This window comes from Pseudophryne corroboree, chromosome 11 (assembly GCF_028390025.1).
Source record: "Pseudophryne corroboree isolate aPseCor3 chromosome 11, aPseCor3.hap2, whole genome shotgun sequence".
Taxonomy (NCBI): Eukaryota; Metazoa; Chordata; class Amphibia; order Anura; family Myobatrachidae; genus Pseudophryne; species Pseudophryne corroboree.
Genome location: NC_086454.1, coordinates 309,477,433 through 309,491,918, shown reverse-complemented (window position 1 = coordinate 309,491,918; position 14,486 = coordinate 309,477,433). Strand labels below are relative to the sequence as shown.

The following is a 14,486-nucleotide window of genomic DNA, read 5'->3' as shown; positions in this document are numbered from 1 at the left end:
TTTATCTAGCTGCTTCTAGAAGATTGATCGAATCTGGCTGCTATGGGCAACAACTGGTGAAGCTGCCCATAGCAACCAGATTCGATCTATCTTCTAGAAGCAGCTAGATAAATGTTAAGTAGAATCTGGTTGCTATGGGCAACATCACCAGTTCTAAAAAAAAAACAAAAAAAAAACCTCCCACCTTAGTAAATTTACCCCTCACAGAAGCAGTGATGGATCCACCTCTGCATAAGGTCCTGTCCTGATGATGGACTTAATTCTCCACCTGTCACTCTCTGACCAGATGGGACATTTCCTAGACCTAGAATCTACCTCATCATCTGCAGGCGGAACTCCTAAGTGTAGGTTAGCCCCATATGCAGCAATATAAATCGGCATGTGACATTGCACTTGTGAGTGGTAGATGGGACAATCAAATGTCTTCAACAGGGAGAACACTGGGGTGGGGGGTAGAGCGCTAGCAAGTATTGTATGGCACCTCTTTGGATGATGATACCGGACCGCAGCTAACACATCACAAGACTTTATATTTTTTTTCAAATTATTTTAATAAATTTGCTAAAATCTTTCACGTGGTCATTATGGGGTATCGTGTGTTGAATTTTGAGGGGAAAGAAAGAATTTATTGCATTTTGGAATAAGGCTGTAACATAACAAAATGTGGAAAAAGTGAAGCACTGTGAATACTTTCCGGATGCACTGTAGGTCGACGGTTAAATGGTTGACATGGTCAAAAGGTTGTCAGATTTAAATTGTCAAGATGATTTTTTTTTTTTGCATTTTTGTTCATTTTTAGGACTTTCATAGTTTACTATCCATATGGACTGCAATTTAAAACCTTGCCCAAAGCATAACGAGCGAATGTGGTGCACTAATTGGGGGTCCACGTGCTGGACACCAAAACATAAAAAAAAACTCGTCAACCTTTTTATGTGTCCACCGTCTGACCATCTAACCCAGGTATGGGGAACCTTCGGCCCTCCAGCTGTTGTTGAACTACACATCCCAGCATGCGCTGCAAAAGTTTTAGCATGGCCAAATAACAAAACTGTAATAAGGCATGCGGGTATGTGTAGTTCAGTAACAGCTGGAGGGCCTAAGGTTCCCCATCCCTGATCTAGCCATTTAATCCATAGCCAGTGGGACTAGATTCATGAAAAGCTTCTGGTGACACCTAGTGGTGGGACTAGACCACTACATGTAGGAAAAATCAGGCAAGCCACAATATGCATTTTTCCAGGATGCCTTGCAATGGAAACAAAATATTGATACAACCCAATGTTTTCCCATCACAGAAACAACCCATGCATGAAGACTTCTCAGACCACGTCACCTGGTTTTAGAACAATTTGTTTTTAAACAAAAGATCATGCACCCCACTGATCTTTACTTACACCTGGACCTGTAGCCAAATCACTAAACTGCTCCTTTAACACATTTTACATTAATCTCTCCATAGGTTCCTAGACGGATTCACCCCCCAGCACTGTCCTCTCCCCATACCCCCTTTCTCTCTGACTGCTCCTAACTACATCACTGCACCCCTGGATCTAAACCCAACTTTTACGTCAAGTGCTACCCACTAAATTGTCAGTGGTGCTGCAATCTGACGCTTCTTTCCACACGGCCCACTGCTATCAATACCACAGCCTGCCGGCCACAGGCAAACCTGTAAACGCACCATTCATTACCTTTGTACTGTAACGGACAATCCTTTATTTAACTGAATGTCTCCTGTAACTCATTTAGGGAAGAATTTACCAACGCTCAAAGAAACACTTTTGAGAGAAATGAAAAAGCACCAGCCAATCAGCTTCGGCCTTACACTTTACAGATTGTTTGAAAACCCCCCCCAGAAAAAGGATAGTTAGGAGCTAATTGTTTGGTACTCTCTCACAATTTTATCGCTCTGCAAGCTTTGATAAATACCCCCCATAGACTATAATGACCTCGTATAATGTACTTTTATACTTGTTACATTTTGTACTGTTTCTTGTAGTTTAGTAAAGTGCGTCATACACACTTCAGAATGATAAATATGTACTGTATGGTGTATCACTCCTCATCTGCAGCAGACATGAATAACACAGAGTGAGGCTGGGGTACAAGACAAAGGGCAGAAGATATCCAGCTGTTTACTACCTAGTATTTTGTTCTCCTACAACTCATGTACAGCCCATAATATAGAGCTTCCATTATTATTATTATTTTTTACCTTTTTGTCTTCCATGTGGAGGTAACACATGCTTTGTAATTAACGCAAACGCCAAGTCGCCCCATTGAGACATAAGCTGCGACAAGTAACACTACTCAATAAACCACAGCGCAGAATCTGTAGACTCGTTCTTTTATTTTTATAACAACCGATATACAACACAGTCTAACTCCGCTCCCTCCACATTTTATAAAATAAAACAAAAATGGGGAAAAAAAAAAAAAAAAAAAAAAGGCAAGTGACGTTTGGCCTTAAGGATTTTCCCCTTCACAAAGGTTCCGGGTCAGCATAAAATGGTAATTCCAGCAGTTGTGGGGCAATAAGAATTACAGACAGTGCAAAACCCCCCCTCCCCCCTTACCACGACTGTGAACATCAAATATATATATAACAGTCACTCTTTCCCCAATCGCATACCTATGTCAGTAGAAAATGTACAGCTCTTTTCTTTACCATGCAGACAGATTCTAAATGACCCAATGGCGGGATAGTTAGGTTGGCAATATTTATCATTTAGTTCGCCCATGACAGCAAATAAAGTTTACTAGTATAGATGTGCAGCAATTTGCTGGGAGGAAACAAAACCCAAATAAATAAAATGTAAGAGTTTCACTTTTATATCTATAAAAACAAGTGCATCATTGTCATTTTTGGATAAAAGACAAGCGAATCACTAATTGGCTTTTCCTAGGTGAAGCAGGATCCTTGAAATAATAAGCATTTACCACTAGGTGGAGACAAAGCACCAAAACTTCACAACGGCTTCTAACGGTTAAAACTATTAGAAGACCCTTCGCCAAATTCAAAAAGGTGCATAACTTTATTTGGGCTGAGGTGAGGACAGAGAGTAGAGGCTTGTAAATTCGGCCAGTTTTCTGCAAAAAAAATGTTTAATTGAAACTCACAGCACATTCAGAGGGGAAGATGTACAACTGAGCCATGTTATCCATCTGTCAAACGGCTCTAAAATTGAAAGTGATCATTATCAGCCATAAACCTACCCTCACCTGAATAGGAATCCAAAAATCCAGCTTCAGTTTTGGCACATTAGGGGAATCTGGATAGAACAAGCTGTATGTAACAGGGTGAGCAAGACCTTATTATAGAACTGGTACCTCATTATCGTCTATGTGCAACGGCGCTGATGTTCTACAGTTCTATAGTGATAGCGCTAAAAAGATCTGCGACTGCTGGAAATTGTAACAATAAAAAAAAAAAAAAAAAAAAAGCACTCTTGTAAGATCTGTCCCCTTATGATGAGGTCACATTGCATTAGCAGCAAGTCCAGAAGCCGTGGGTCCTGTGTGCTTCAATGATGGCTACACGTTGTCAGATTTGGAACTGCGGTGGTCATAGACAACTGTTAGGATGAATCTGTAAGGATCCAGCACCTGACTAGGATTGACGTCAACATCCGCACTGGCCACTTCAAGGGGAAATGAAAGTTAGGGATTGGTGCAAGTGAAATTAGGGATGGGAACAAGATCGTAAACACTAATACACCCCCCTCCCGCCCCGACACGTATCACCCGACATTATCCAGCAGAAGTAATTTATTTATACTAGCTATAATATAAAGGAGAGGGTGGGATGTTGGCAAAAAACGAGCTTGTGGGGTTAACAGACCACCACCTTTTAAATTCGTAAAACCCTTTAAACATAGTCCACTTCCTCCTTGACCCTGTGTCTATACTATGGGCGAAAACCTCCATCCAGCAGGAGACCAGGCGATGGAGAGACCGACCCTTCTAACCAGTCAGTGCTGCACATCTACAAGCCGGTGTGTGGGAAGCACTGGGAAATAACCCTGGTTTAGAGAAGAAACCTGCCAATCTCACTCAGCAACGCTCCATGAAAAATCCCCTTCACCTCCATCCCCGTAGAGGGAACGCGGTGTGCGCACAATCTCCTCGCCCTTAAAACTCAACCTGTTCAGTGCAAATTGCCAGGAATAAAAAGTATGCGCCTGTCATGGCGTCACGGATTACAACGTATCCCAATGTGTTCAATAGCAGTAAAGGGGTGAAGGTGCTCGCACATCATCCTTCTTGGCCTGTTTGGGCCCCAGGCCCTCCGCTGACAAGAACACAAGTGGCGTGGATTTAAGACCCCCTCAGCATCGCCAACCTGGGAGGACGTTAGCGGGACTGCGTAAAGACACACCTCTTCTGGCTTTCTCCCCCACGGCGCTTTCTCCCCACGTGTACTTAAAGATGATGATGGGAAGAGTCTTCAGTTTGGCTTCCGTTACTCCCGAATGCTCCCGTTTAGGATTACTGAAGGAGCGCATGAAGGAGGGGGCGTGTGTGTAAAGCAGTTCAGACAACCCAGGGGAGGACGCAGAGTCCAGTCTCTGCCGTCCTTAAAGTGGGTGAAACCCAGTGCTCTGGAAACAAGAGGAAAAGCGTCAGTAGGGTTATGGAGACGAGGTCAGGTGTGCACCAGCCAAACTGCTCCTACATCTACACATCACACACCCGGCATTTATACAGTACTTGTACATGAAGCATAGATCCTGCATGCACCAGCATTAAACAGATTTATACAAGTGTAACGCACCCTTCACAATACATGGGATCTCCGACGGGTCTGCAGACCAGCATTTCCATGGTGCATGGTAATGTGCCATATGGGATTGCCCATTCGAGGATGGACCATTGATGAAGCACTGTGCCACCACAATACCCGTTACAGGTCACCAGGTAGTCGGGGGAAGTTGCAGTGCAGGTTAACGCATAACACAGCTACAGTAAAGGACGATGAGCAGTGTACTCACTTACTGCGTATATAGAAAACCTAGGAGAAGATGTATTAATCTGGAGAAGGCATAAGGAAGTGATAAACCAGTGATAAGTGCTAGGTGATAAACACACCAGCCAATCAGTTCCCATATGTAAATTAACAGTTAGGAGCTGATTGGCTGGGGCCTTTATCACCTTGCACTTATTACTGGTTTATCACTTCCTTACGCCTTCTCCAGGTTAATACATCTGCCCCAAGTTAGGTGGCTGTAACCAGGGTTTAGGAAGCTCTGCAGACCAGACATTACGCTGCTCCCACAGAGCACATCGCTGCCTGAGGTCTGCAAACAGCCCGAGAGCCAGATAATAAAACCATGTTAGTAAATGTGGTAGGAAGGAGACCATTACTGGCCTGGGTGCTGCCTCTGCAGACTGAAGCCGGGCCGCTGGCTGCTCAGTGGGCACAGACGTGGCTGGAGGGGGAAGCGCTGTGCTTACTTGGACGCAGCAGCGATGCACTAGCATATGGTAATGCAGCAGGTGGTGTCTGGTAAGTAGACACATCCTGCTCGTCTTCGTGATCCAGCTCCACATACTAGGATGAAGCATCGGATCACCCGCGACGCCATCAGCGTGACCCATGGGGGGGGTCACACAAGCCATCCGCCGCAGTTCCTACAAAGAGGCCAGGAAATCATTTTCTGATGGAGATCCTGAACTCGGCACGCCTCCAAAACAGAGCTGAGACCATCTCCTTCTCAAAAGGACTGCAGACTGTCAATCAACGGATGTCTGCAGCCGTTCTGATTCCACCGACACAGGACCCGTACTGAACATCAGTCCTCTGTGGCATGTACCACCGGGCTCTGAACCAGGCAGTGTGCGCCCGGCCTTACAGCACAAGACAGGAAGTGTGCAAACATTAACTACTGATTACTGCAGCAGAGTACCGCCAACAGGTCATGTTTTCTGGATTGCATAATCATGCACAGATGAGTAAATCTATTTTGCTGGGTCTGTAATTATCCTCCATGCTTCCACAGACAGCAATCCAGAAAATAGGACCTGTTCAGAAAACTTGGGGGTTGAGAACCAGTAAAACTCTTACCGTCTACACCTGTGACAGGTCCCCTTGTTATTCACAGGTTACTCAGAGCTTGTAGCAAAAATGCCCAAGTACTGCAGCCTAATATACTGATGGTAAGCCAGCCGCTCCATCACCAGACTGGGACAGTCAGTCTCAGCATCAAGCCCATTATCCAGGCAAGTTACAGCATTCATGACGGGTCACAGCCATACATACCTTAAAAGAAAGTCAGCCAGAACGGCTGCAGGTCAATCCGAAGGGTGCTCTGGACAACACCTGTTCACCTCAAACCAGGAATCTATACAGCTGAGAGACGGAAGCAGAGAGTCAGATACAGCCTACCTGGAACATACAGTGTACATAACAGCCCTGCGGCCCACAACAGCTGCCAGACACCGGCCACCAGACAATACAGTGTACATAACAGCCCTGCGTCCCACAACAGCTGCCAGACACCGGCCACCAGACAGTACAGTTTACAAAGACAGACCTACATCAAAATAGTGGTATATGGCACTTACTGCACTAACACACGTCCCTAGGTACTGGTGACTATTAGGCAATGATTGGATAGGATGCACTCGGTGAGGTTACTGGGTCCTAGTGACTGGACAGGCTGCACGCTCAGTGATGTCACTGGGTCGTGATGTTACTGGGTCCTAGTGACTGGATAAGGATATACGCTCAGTGATGTCACTGGGTGCTAGTGACTGGATAAGGATATACGCTCAGTGATGTCACTGGGTGCTAGGGACTGGATAAGGTTACACGCTCAGTGATGTCACTGGGTGCTAGTGACTGGATAAGGATATACGCTCAGTGATGTCACTGGGTGCTAGGGACTGGATAAGGTTACACGCTCAGTGATATTACTGGGTGCTAGTGACTGGATAAGGATATACGCTCAGTGATGTCACTGGGTGCTAGTGACTGGATAAGGTTACATGCTCAGTGATGTTACTGGGTGCTAGTGATTGGATAAGGTTACACCCTCAGTGATGTTACTGGGTGCTAGTGATTGGATAAGGTTACACGCTCAGTGATGTCACTGGGTGCTAGTGACTGGATAAGGATACACGCTCAGTGATGTCACTGGGTGCTAGTGACTGGATAAGGTTACACCCTCAGTGATGTCACTGGGTGCTAGTGATTGGATAAGGATACACGCTCCGTGATGTTACTGGGTGCTAGTGATGGACAGACTGTACTCATGGATATTGGTTAAGCCTAAAACTGGTTTCCTCCACTGTGTGACAGTGTCTGTTCCTCTTTCATAGACTAGGAAGGGAATCAATAAGGGAATGCTTGGGGCTAGACACACATTTATGTGCTACACACTGAGGGGTCTATTTACTAAGCCTTGGATGGAGATAAAGTGTATGGCGATAAAGGGGCAGATTTATTAAGCCTGGTGAAGTGATAAAGTCGAAGGTGATAAAGTACCAGCCAATCAGCTCATAACTTCCATGTCACAGGCTGGATTTGAAAAATGACAGTTAGGAGCTCATTGGTTGGGGTTTTATCACCTTCCACTTTATCACTTCACCAGGCTTAATAAATCTGCCCCAAAGTACCAGCCAATCAGCAACTTCCTGCCATGTTACAGGCTGGGGTTGAAAAATGACAGTTAGGAGCTGGTTGGCTGGTACTTTATCTCCATCCGAGGCTTAGTAAATAGACCCCTGAATCGCAAGAACTGATGCGGCATCACCTCCTTGAGCGGCTGTCCTAGCCATTGCTGTATTATGGAGCAAGGCTGGTTTTGGCCTAGAGTCCTAATTGACCTACAAAGGCTTATTCCTGGCCCCTCCACACACGCTGTGCTGCACCTAAACCCAGATGAGCGCGAGAGCAGCAGCCTCAGCACAGGAAGGGTTAACAGCTGCCCAGCGAGGCCTTTCGCTTGTCAGTAATTACCCCCAGGCCGGTTTGACAGGAGGCTGCTTATAGAAACCAGGTTACTACAGTAACATCCATGCACACCAGACTGGGACCCGTGCCAGGTATCCCTGGTAACAAGACACAGCACAATGGCGTTTACCGGAGTGAGGCGGCGAGCTGCAGCCCAATCAGAAATCCCTGTCTCCATACTGTGTGTGTGTGTCCCTAAGGGGCCCAGCAGCGCACGTATACGTATTACCTCATGCCAAAGGAAGATTATAATATCCAGAGTGTGGCTTGTGATACAGCGCGAGGCATCGTTACCTTTTGTGATAGATACACAGACAAGGTAGTCTGGCTATCGTGTCCCCCTGCGAGAGTTCTTCCAGGCAGATGACACACTCACCCGCATCCCTCGTCAGAACATCATCTGTGGAGAGAAGAGCCGTGAGAGGGCGACAGTAAAAGGGCCACAGCCTTGCGGCATCAGGCATGAGCAATCGCTCACCTATTGTACTAAGCAGACCAGTACAATCAGGTTATCCAACAGTATTACTCTGGTGACATTAAAGCATATCAAAGAGCAACAGCAGGCAGAGGGGCACATTTTACATTGCGTTTCTCGGGGCATGGTCTAGTACAGTGATGGCTAACCTTGACACTCCAGCTGTTGTTGAACTACACATCCCAGCATGCCCTACTACAGTTTTGCTATTTGGCCTTGCTAAAACTGATGCAGGGCATGCTGGGATGTGTAGTTCAACAACAGCTGGAGTGTCAAGGTTAGCCTTCACTGGTCTAGTATGAAAGGCTAAAGATGACACCACGGGGACAGGGTTCCATACCTAAAGAGTATTATAATGTAAGGGGGCAGGCCCTAGACTCCTTTCCTGTAGGACACCCTACAAGCGGGTGCATCCCAGTCAGCAGACACCCTACAAGCGGGTGCATCCCAGTCAGCAGACACCCTACAAGCGGGTGCATCCCAGTCAGCAGACACCCTACAAGCGGGTGCATCCCAGTCAGCAGACACCCTACAAGCGGGTGCATCCCAGTCAGCAGACACCGTACAAGCGGGTGCATCCCAGTCAGCAGACACCGTACAAGCGGGTGCATCCCAGTCAGAAGATGTATCACTGTCAGCAGCCTTATGTTCCCAACAGCTCACTTCTCACCGGATTGCAATTTCATTAATCAGGAAGAGACAAACAATAAAATGTTTAAGGTCGATGGATCTTCCTTTGTTCTTTATAGACTCGACAGGTACCTAGATGAGAAGGTCCTTCTCCCCCTACCCCCGTTTATGTAATACAACTACTTGTCTTCTGGATCACTACAGACACCCGGAAGGGTTACAGACCGCAGCCCCGATAACGTGCGTCAGAAGCAGACACTCTCTGTCCGGCAGGCTGCTATGAAGTGTACTGATGAGTGAGGCAGGATCAGTTTCTGGTTGGGTTACTGGGTCAGGACGGGCATTACTGCTCAGTATACAGGCACAGCCAGCACTACCCTGGAACACATTTGTCAGCAAAGCTATTTGTAGCCTTTGAGCAGACAAGAGCAAGTGACACAGATACAGGTCCGGTAACCAGACTAAGATCCTGCCAGTCCCTCCACCGCCAGCAACCCTACACAACCCACGTGTCTTACACTGCATGCACTAATGTGGTCTGACACTTCAGCCAGTGCCAGGGCATGCTAATACCAGTAGTTCCATCCACTACAGCTGGAGGGCATTAGGGTGCTTAGAACCAGGTCAGCGAGGGGATATAAAATATGTAAACAGTAAGATGCAATTGGAAATCATTTAGATTGACAGGCAGGTAAGGGGGGGGATCTTTATTAGTAAGTAAGCGTCCATCAAGTGACCAGTGGTGAAAGTTTTATACGTACCATTATAGGACAACCGAGGCTTGCTCAGACACATTATAAAGTGCATCTCCATCTCATCGGAGGCCACGGACTTGGAACATATGGGGCACCGGAAACCTAGGGACAAAAGACATTTAATTCATTATACCAGACAGACAGAGTGTAATGAAGCACCAATGGCAGACAGACCTGCTTTCATGAAACTGGACAACTGGGGAGTAGCTGATACACCCACTATTATTTTCCAGATATGGTTCCACTGTAAATGTATCCCAGGCTGCTGGTACACCCAATTTTTTTTTTTTTGGGGGGGGGGGGGGGGGGTTAGCCTGCAGGTCTCACAATGCCAAGTATAGCTACGAGCGAGCCTGGGGAGGACACTAAACGTGGAGCTGGTGGTTACATAAGGGTGTATTCAGCACTACTGTTCATCTACGCACCCCCTTACTGCTTGCCAGTAGCATTCACTGCAGAGATGAGAGTCTCTAGGTTGCGTCCTTGTAAATACTAGTTTAGTTTTTATCTCTAGGATGAAACAAAACAAAACACAAACACAAAAACTGCACAATATAAATGAGAACTGTCACACAACAGCAGCCGCCTGGGTGATTGCTATGGTTTATGCGGCTTCCTTCAATAAACCTTCTGCCTTTAATTACAGGATGTGGTCACGTTCCCAGATTACTGTATACCAGGATAGGGGAATGCCCGTGTCAGGTTACTAGAAGCCAGGAGGGTAAGTGAGCCTCCAAGTTGTGGAGGACCCATGAGAAGGACTTTCTGTGCCCCAACAGAGAGCCGCAAGTTCTGCGGTTCCGGTATGAATGGTCGACAATATTAAGGTCGACAATCATTAGGTCGACCACTATTGGTCAACAAAGACAAATGGTTGACACTGATTTTTTAAACTCTTTTTGGTGTCATTTTTTCCCCCATAACATGACCAGGAACCCCGATTAGTGTACTGCGTCCCCTTCCGGCTGCAGGCACGGTGCCTCGCTCCGCTACCACTGCGCTTGGCACAGGTTACCGTTCCCAATCGTAGTCCACATGGATGGTAGAGTATGCAAAAGTTAAAAATCTACAGGGTTAAAAAAAAAAATTTTTATATATATATATATATATATATATATATATATATATATATATATATATATATATATATATATTTTTTTTTCTTAAATGCTGCATCGACCTTTTAATGTGTCGACCATTTTTTTCCACCATGTCGGCCAATAGTGGTCGACCTTAACACTGTCAACCATCTGAATGAATAACAAGTTCTGCTGCCGGTCCTCACCACCCAGTGCCCACTGATGGCAGGTTACACATTACTACCCGGAGCAATGGAAGCGCAGCTCTGGTCAGCAGTGCAATACGCACCATTATTGAGGAATACCTTTGTTCTGCATCATAATTAACTTTCTGCATAGACAGATCTTACCACCACCAGAGTGCTAAGGGGCAGGTTTGTCCATCTGTGTCACAGATCTACATACACAAACCAATAACAGATCAGTGCTTAGGCAGAGCGACCGGATCAGCTTGTGCAGGGTCAGTGGGACAATACATAAAACAGCTGATAACAGACGGCAACAGCCAGTGACCCAGGCACTAAACACAAGGGGCAGGATCCCATGTCTACCACTGAAAGCACTACCCCATAAACCCAATGTAACATCCACGTCTGATTAACAAACAGTCGAAGGGGACTAAAATGACATTTAACAGTATGAGAGAGGACGCCGTTACAGTCCGTCTCTCATAGGAGACAGCTCCGCAGACCCAGGAATAAATAGTCTCAGCTTCCTGGTTGACAATCCAGTTCCACAGTAAACAGAGCGGTTGATGTATCAAACAGTGAAAAGTGTGGAGATGTAGACCAGTGGAGAAGTTGCCCATAGCAACCAGATAGGAATAAGTGGTTTGGTTACTATGGGCAACTTCGATACATCAACCCCCGTAGTGCTGCACACTACACTTCACTATACCATTTATTAGCCTGCCCACTTTGAGGCTGGTTTCCATGGCAACCAGGTATACACCTGCAGCCACCCAGTAATGGTCAGCAGGCTGTGTGATGGGGACTCGGGCAACATAACGCCATTGACAGGTGACATTACATCGCCATGTGCGTGTACAGGCAAAGCGGGGCAGCTACAGTGCTGGTAACTAAATGGGAGCAAATAAAAACAAGCCACAGTGGAGGGGGTATGGGTCATTAGGCCGACCACTATTGGTCGACACGCACTAGGTCGACATGGTCACCAAGGTAGACACGGAAAATGGTCGGCGCGAGTATTTTTCTTTTTTTGGTGTCGTTTTCTTCGCAAAGTGACGGGGAACCCCAATTAGTGCACCGTGTCCCCTCACATGGCTCGCCATACTTCGGGCAAGGTGCCTCGCTCCGCTTGGCACAGGTTACCATTCCCAATTGTAGTCCACGTGGACCGTAAAGTATGAAAAAGTAAAAAAAAAAAAAATGGGGGAAAACCCCCCACACGTTGACCTTTTTCCATGTCAACCAATAATGGTCGACTTAATGACCATCGACGTAAGTGTGGTCTACCTAATGACTATCCCCAGTGGAGGTTGCAGTGGTTATACAGTAGGGTGATCTGGGAGCCCTGGGGTACTGCAGGTGTGGAAAATGTGCGCACTTACACGCAGGGGCAGCCAGCTCACAGCAAAGTGAAACTGACCCCTTAGAGGTGAATTCAATTCTTGCCAATGGATCCAATCACAGAAATCAGCCAAATGTCCTCTGCTAATGGGGGGGGGGGGCATTCCAAGTTGATCGCTCACTAGCTACTATTTGCAGCGCTGTGATCAGATAGTCGCCGCCTATGAAGGGGTGTATTTTCGCTTTGCAAGTGTGCGAACGCCTGTGCAGCCGAGGTTTGCAAAAACATTTTGTGCAGTTTCTGAGTAGGTCTGATCTTACTCAGCCGCTGCGATCACGTCAGCCTGTCCGGTCCTGGAATTGACGTCAGACATCCGCCCTGCAAACGCTTGAACACGCCTGCGTTTTTCCAAACACTCCCTGAAAACGGTCAGTTGACACCCATAAACGCCCTCTTCCTGTCAATCTCCTTGCGATCGGCCGTGCGAATGGATTCTTCGTTAAATCTATCGCTCAGCAACGATCCGCTTTGTACCCGTATGACGCGCCTGCGCATTGCGGTGCATACGCAGTAGTGACCCGATTGCTGCGCTGCGAAAAACGGCAGCGTGCGAACAGGTCGGAAGGACCCCCATGATCCCCACTGCAGTGTGTGAGGTCTCTGGCGGAACCACAGAGTCCAAACCACCTTTCAGCTATATACGCAATTTATCTCGGTACAGTAAGCTAGCACAAAGCCGTGACACTTGCGGCACTAGACCTTTAGCTGGAGAGAGTACAGTATCCAGGATGCGCTCTGAACACATAAAACAAAATCTTGCAGCTGCACTCCCCCCACCCACCCCCAGCTGGGCACCTGACACACTTTGCAGGGATACGCTGAGGAAACCGCGGTCTCTGTGGGGATTTAACTAACATCCTGTCTGATCAGAAACTGTGCGAGGCAGCTGCTATCTGTCCTCCATGTAGGGCTGCTGCAGGAAACGGTGACAAGAACAGACGGCTCTGCAGGCAGTTCAGTGGCACAGCGACAGCCAGGTACAGCACAGCAGGTGAAACCTGCGCGCCCATTTCACCGACACATAAAACGAATAGTCAATTTCTGCTGCTTCTCCTCCCAGCCCGGCTGTGGCTCTTGCTACTCCTACGGCGGTGCAACGCATTCACCACGCGTGATGTGGCTCTGCGAGCGGGCGGGACGTTTTTCTTGAAGTTCAGAGCGATTACTCATGTAAAAGCACACCTGGCATCACGTTGGCAGACAGGGAGGAAGGCCTCAGACACGTGCTTTATTTAGAGTGCCAGTAGGAAGAGCTGTACAGGACAGTACTAGAGTGGCTGGCATGTACGTGCTGTGACGCGCAGTTTAAGGTGACCGTCCGCAGAGGACTCTGCTGGTGGATGAAAGGGGATTAATTACCAAAAGAGCAGAAAGTGCTGCGGGGCATAATCACAGACAATGTAGAAATGAAAAGAAATCTCCCTGGCGTGTAAACAATGGCCTAACACAGACAGGATGAGTCAACGAACGGGACCCGAAGAGACGGCGCCCTATTTATAAGTTGCGCCTCATTCCTAATGCCTCACATAGATCTCAAGTTTGTCCAGTCGAAACATGACAAAGGTGACATGACACCAGGCTACGCACGGTGACAGCGCTAATTCTGTGCAGCTAATAAATGCACTAGGTGTGACTATGGACATGACGGAGGCACTTTGTGCCTCACACCTCAGTCACATCACTCGTTCTTAATGTACTGATGAGTTGCATTCACAAGAATACTGATGCAGCGCACAAAATGGCCCACCTCAAGTAGGGAACAGTTTACCGGGACCCTATTAAAAAAAAAAAAAGCAATGGATGATTCTCAGCTTTTATGTAGCTGGGGCAGATATATTTAACAAGCGTTTCCCCAATTACCAACTTCGTATACAGGTAAACCATCAGTACAGAAACGGCCGCATTTTTAGAATAAAGTTCATGTTTTATATCTGCCCTAACAGTTTCCACCTGGAACATTCGCTCGGCCTTCCATAGTGTATCGCTGTCCATCAAGACAC

The 14,486-nt window shown here is 46.9% G+C and overlaps 1 protein-coding gene across 1 annotated transcript in view; it reads right to left on the bottom strand.

The window, feature by feature from the left end:
* Positions 1-2,333: 2,333 nt before the first annotated feature.
* ZNRF1 (zinc and ring finger 1) overlaps positions 2,334-14,486 on the bottom strand; it is a 31,889-nt gene continuing 19,736 nt past the window's right edge. Inside the window, exons 2-5 of the mRNA XM_063945595.1 lie at positions 9,824-9,919; positions 8,252-8,357; positions 6,263-6,352; positions 2,334-4,604 (exon numbers count right to left, since the gene is read on the bottom strand). Of these exons, the coding sequence (XP_063801665.1) occupies positions 6,295-6,352; positions 8,252-8,357; positions 9,824-9,919 (260 nt within the window). The 3' untranslated portion in view covers positions 2,334-4,604; positions 6,263-6,294. The remainder of the gene's footprint in view (positions 4,605-6,262; positions 6,353-8,251; positions 8,358-9,823; positions 9,920-14,486) is intronic.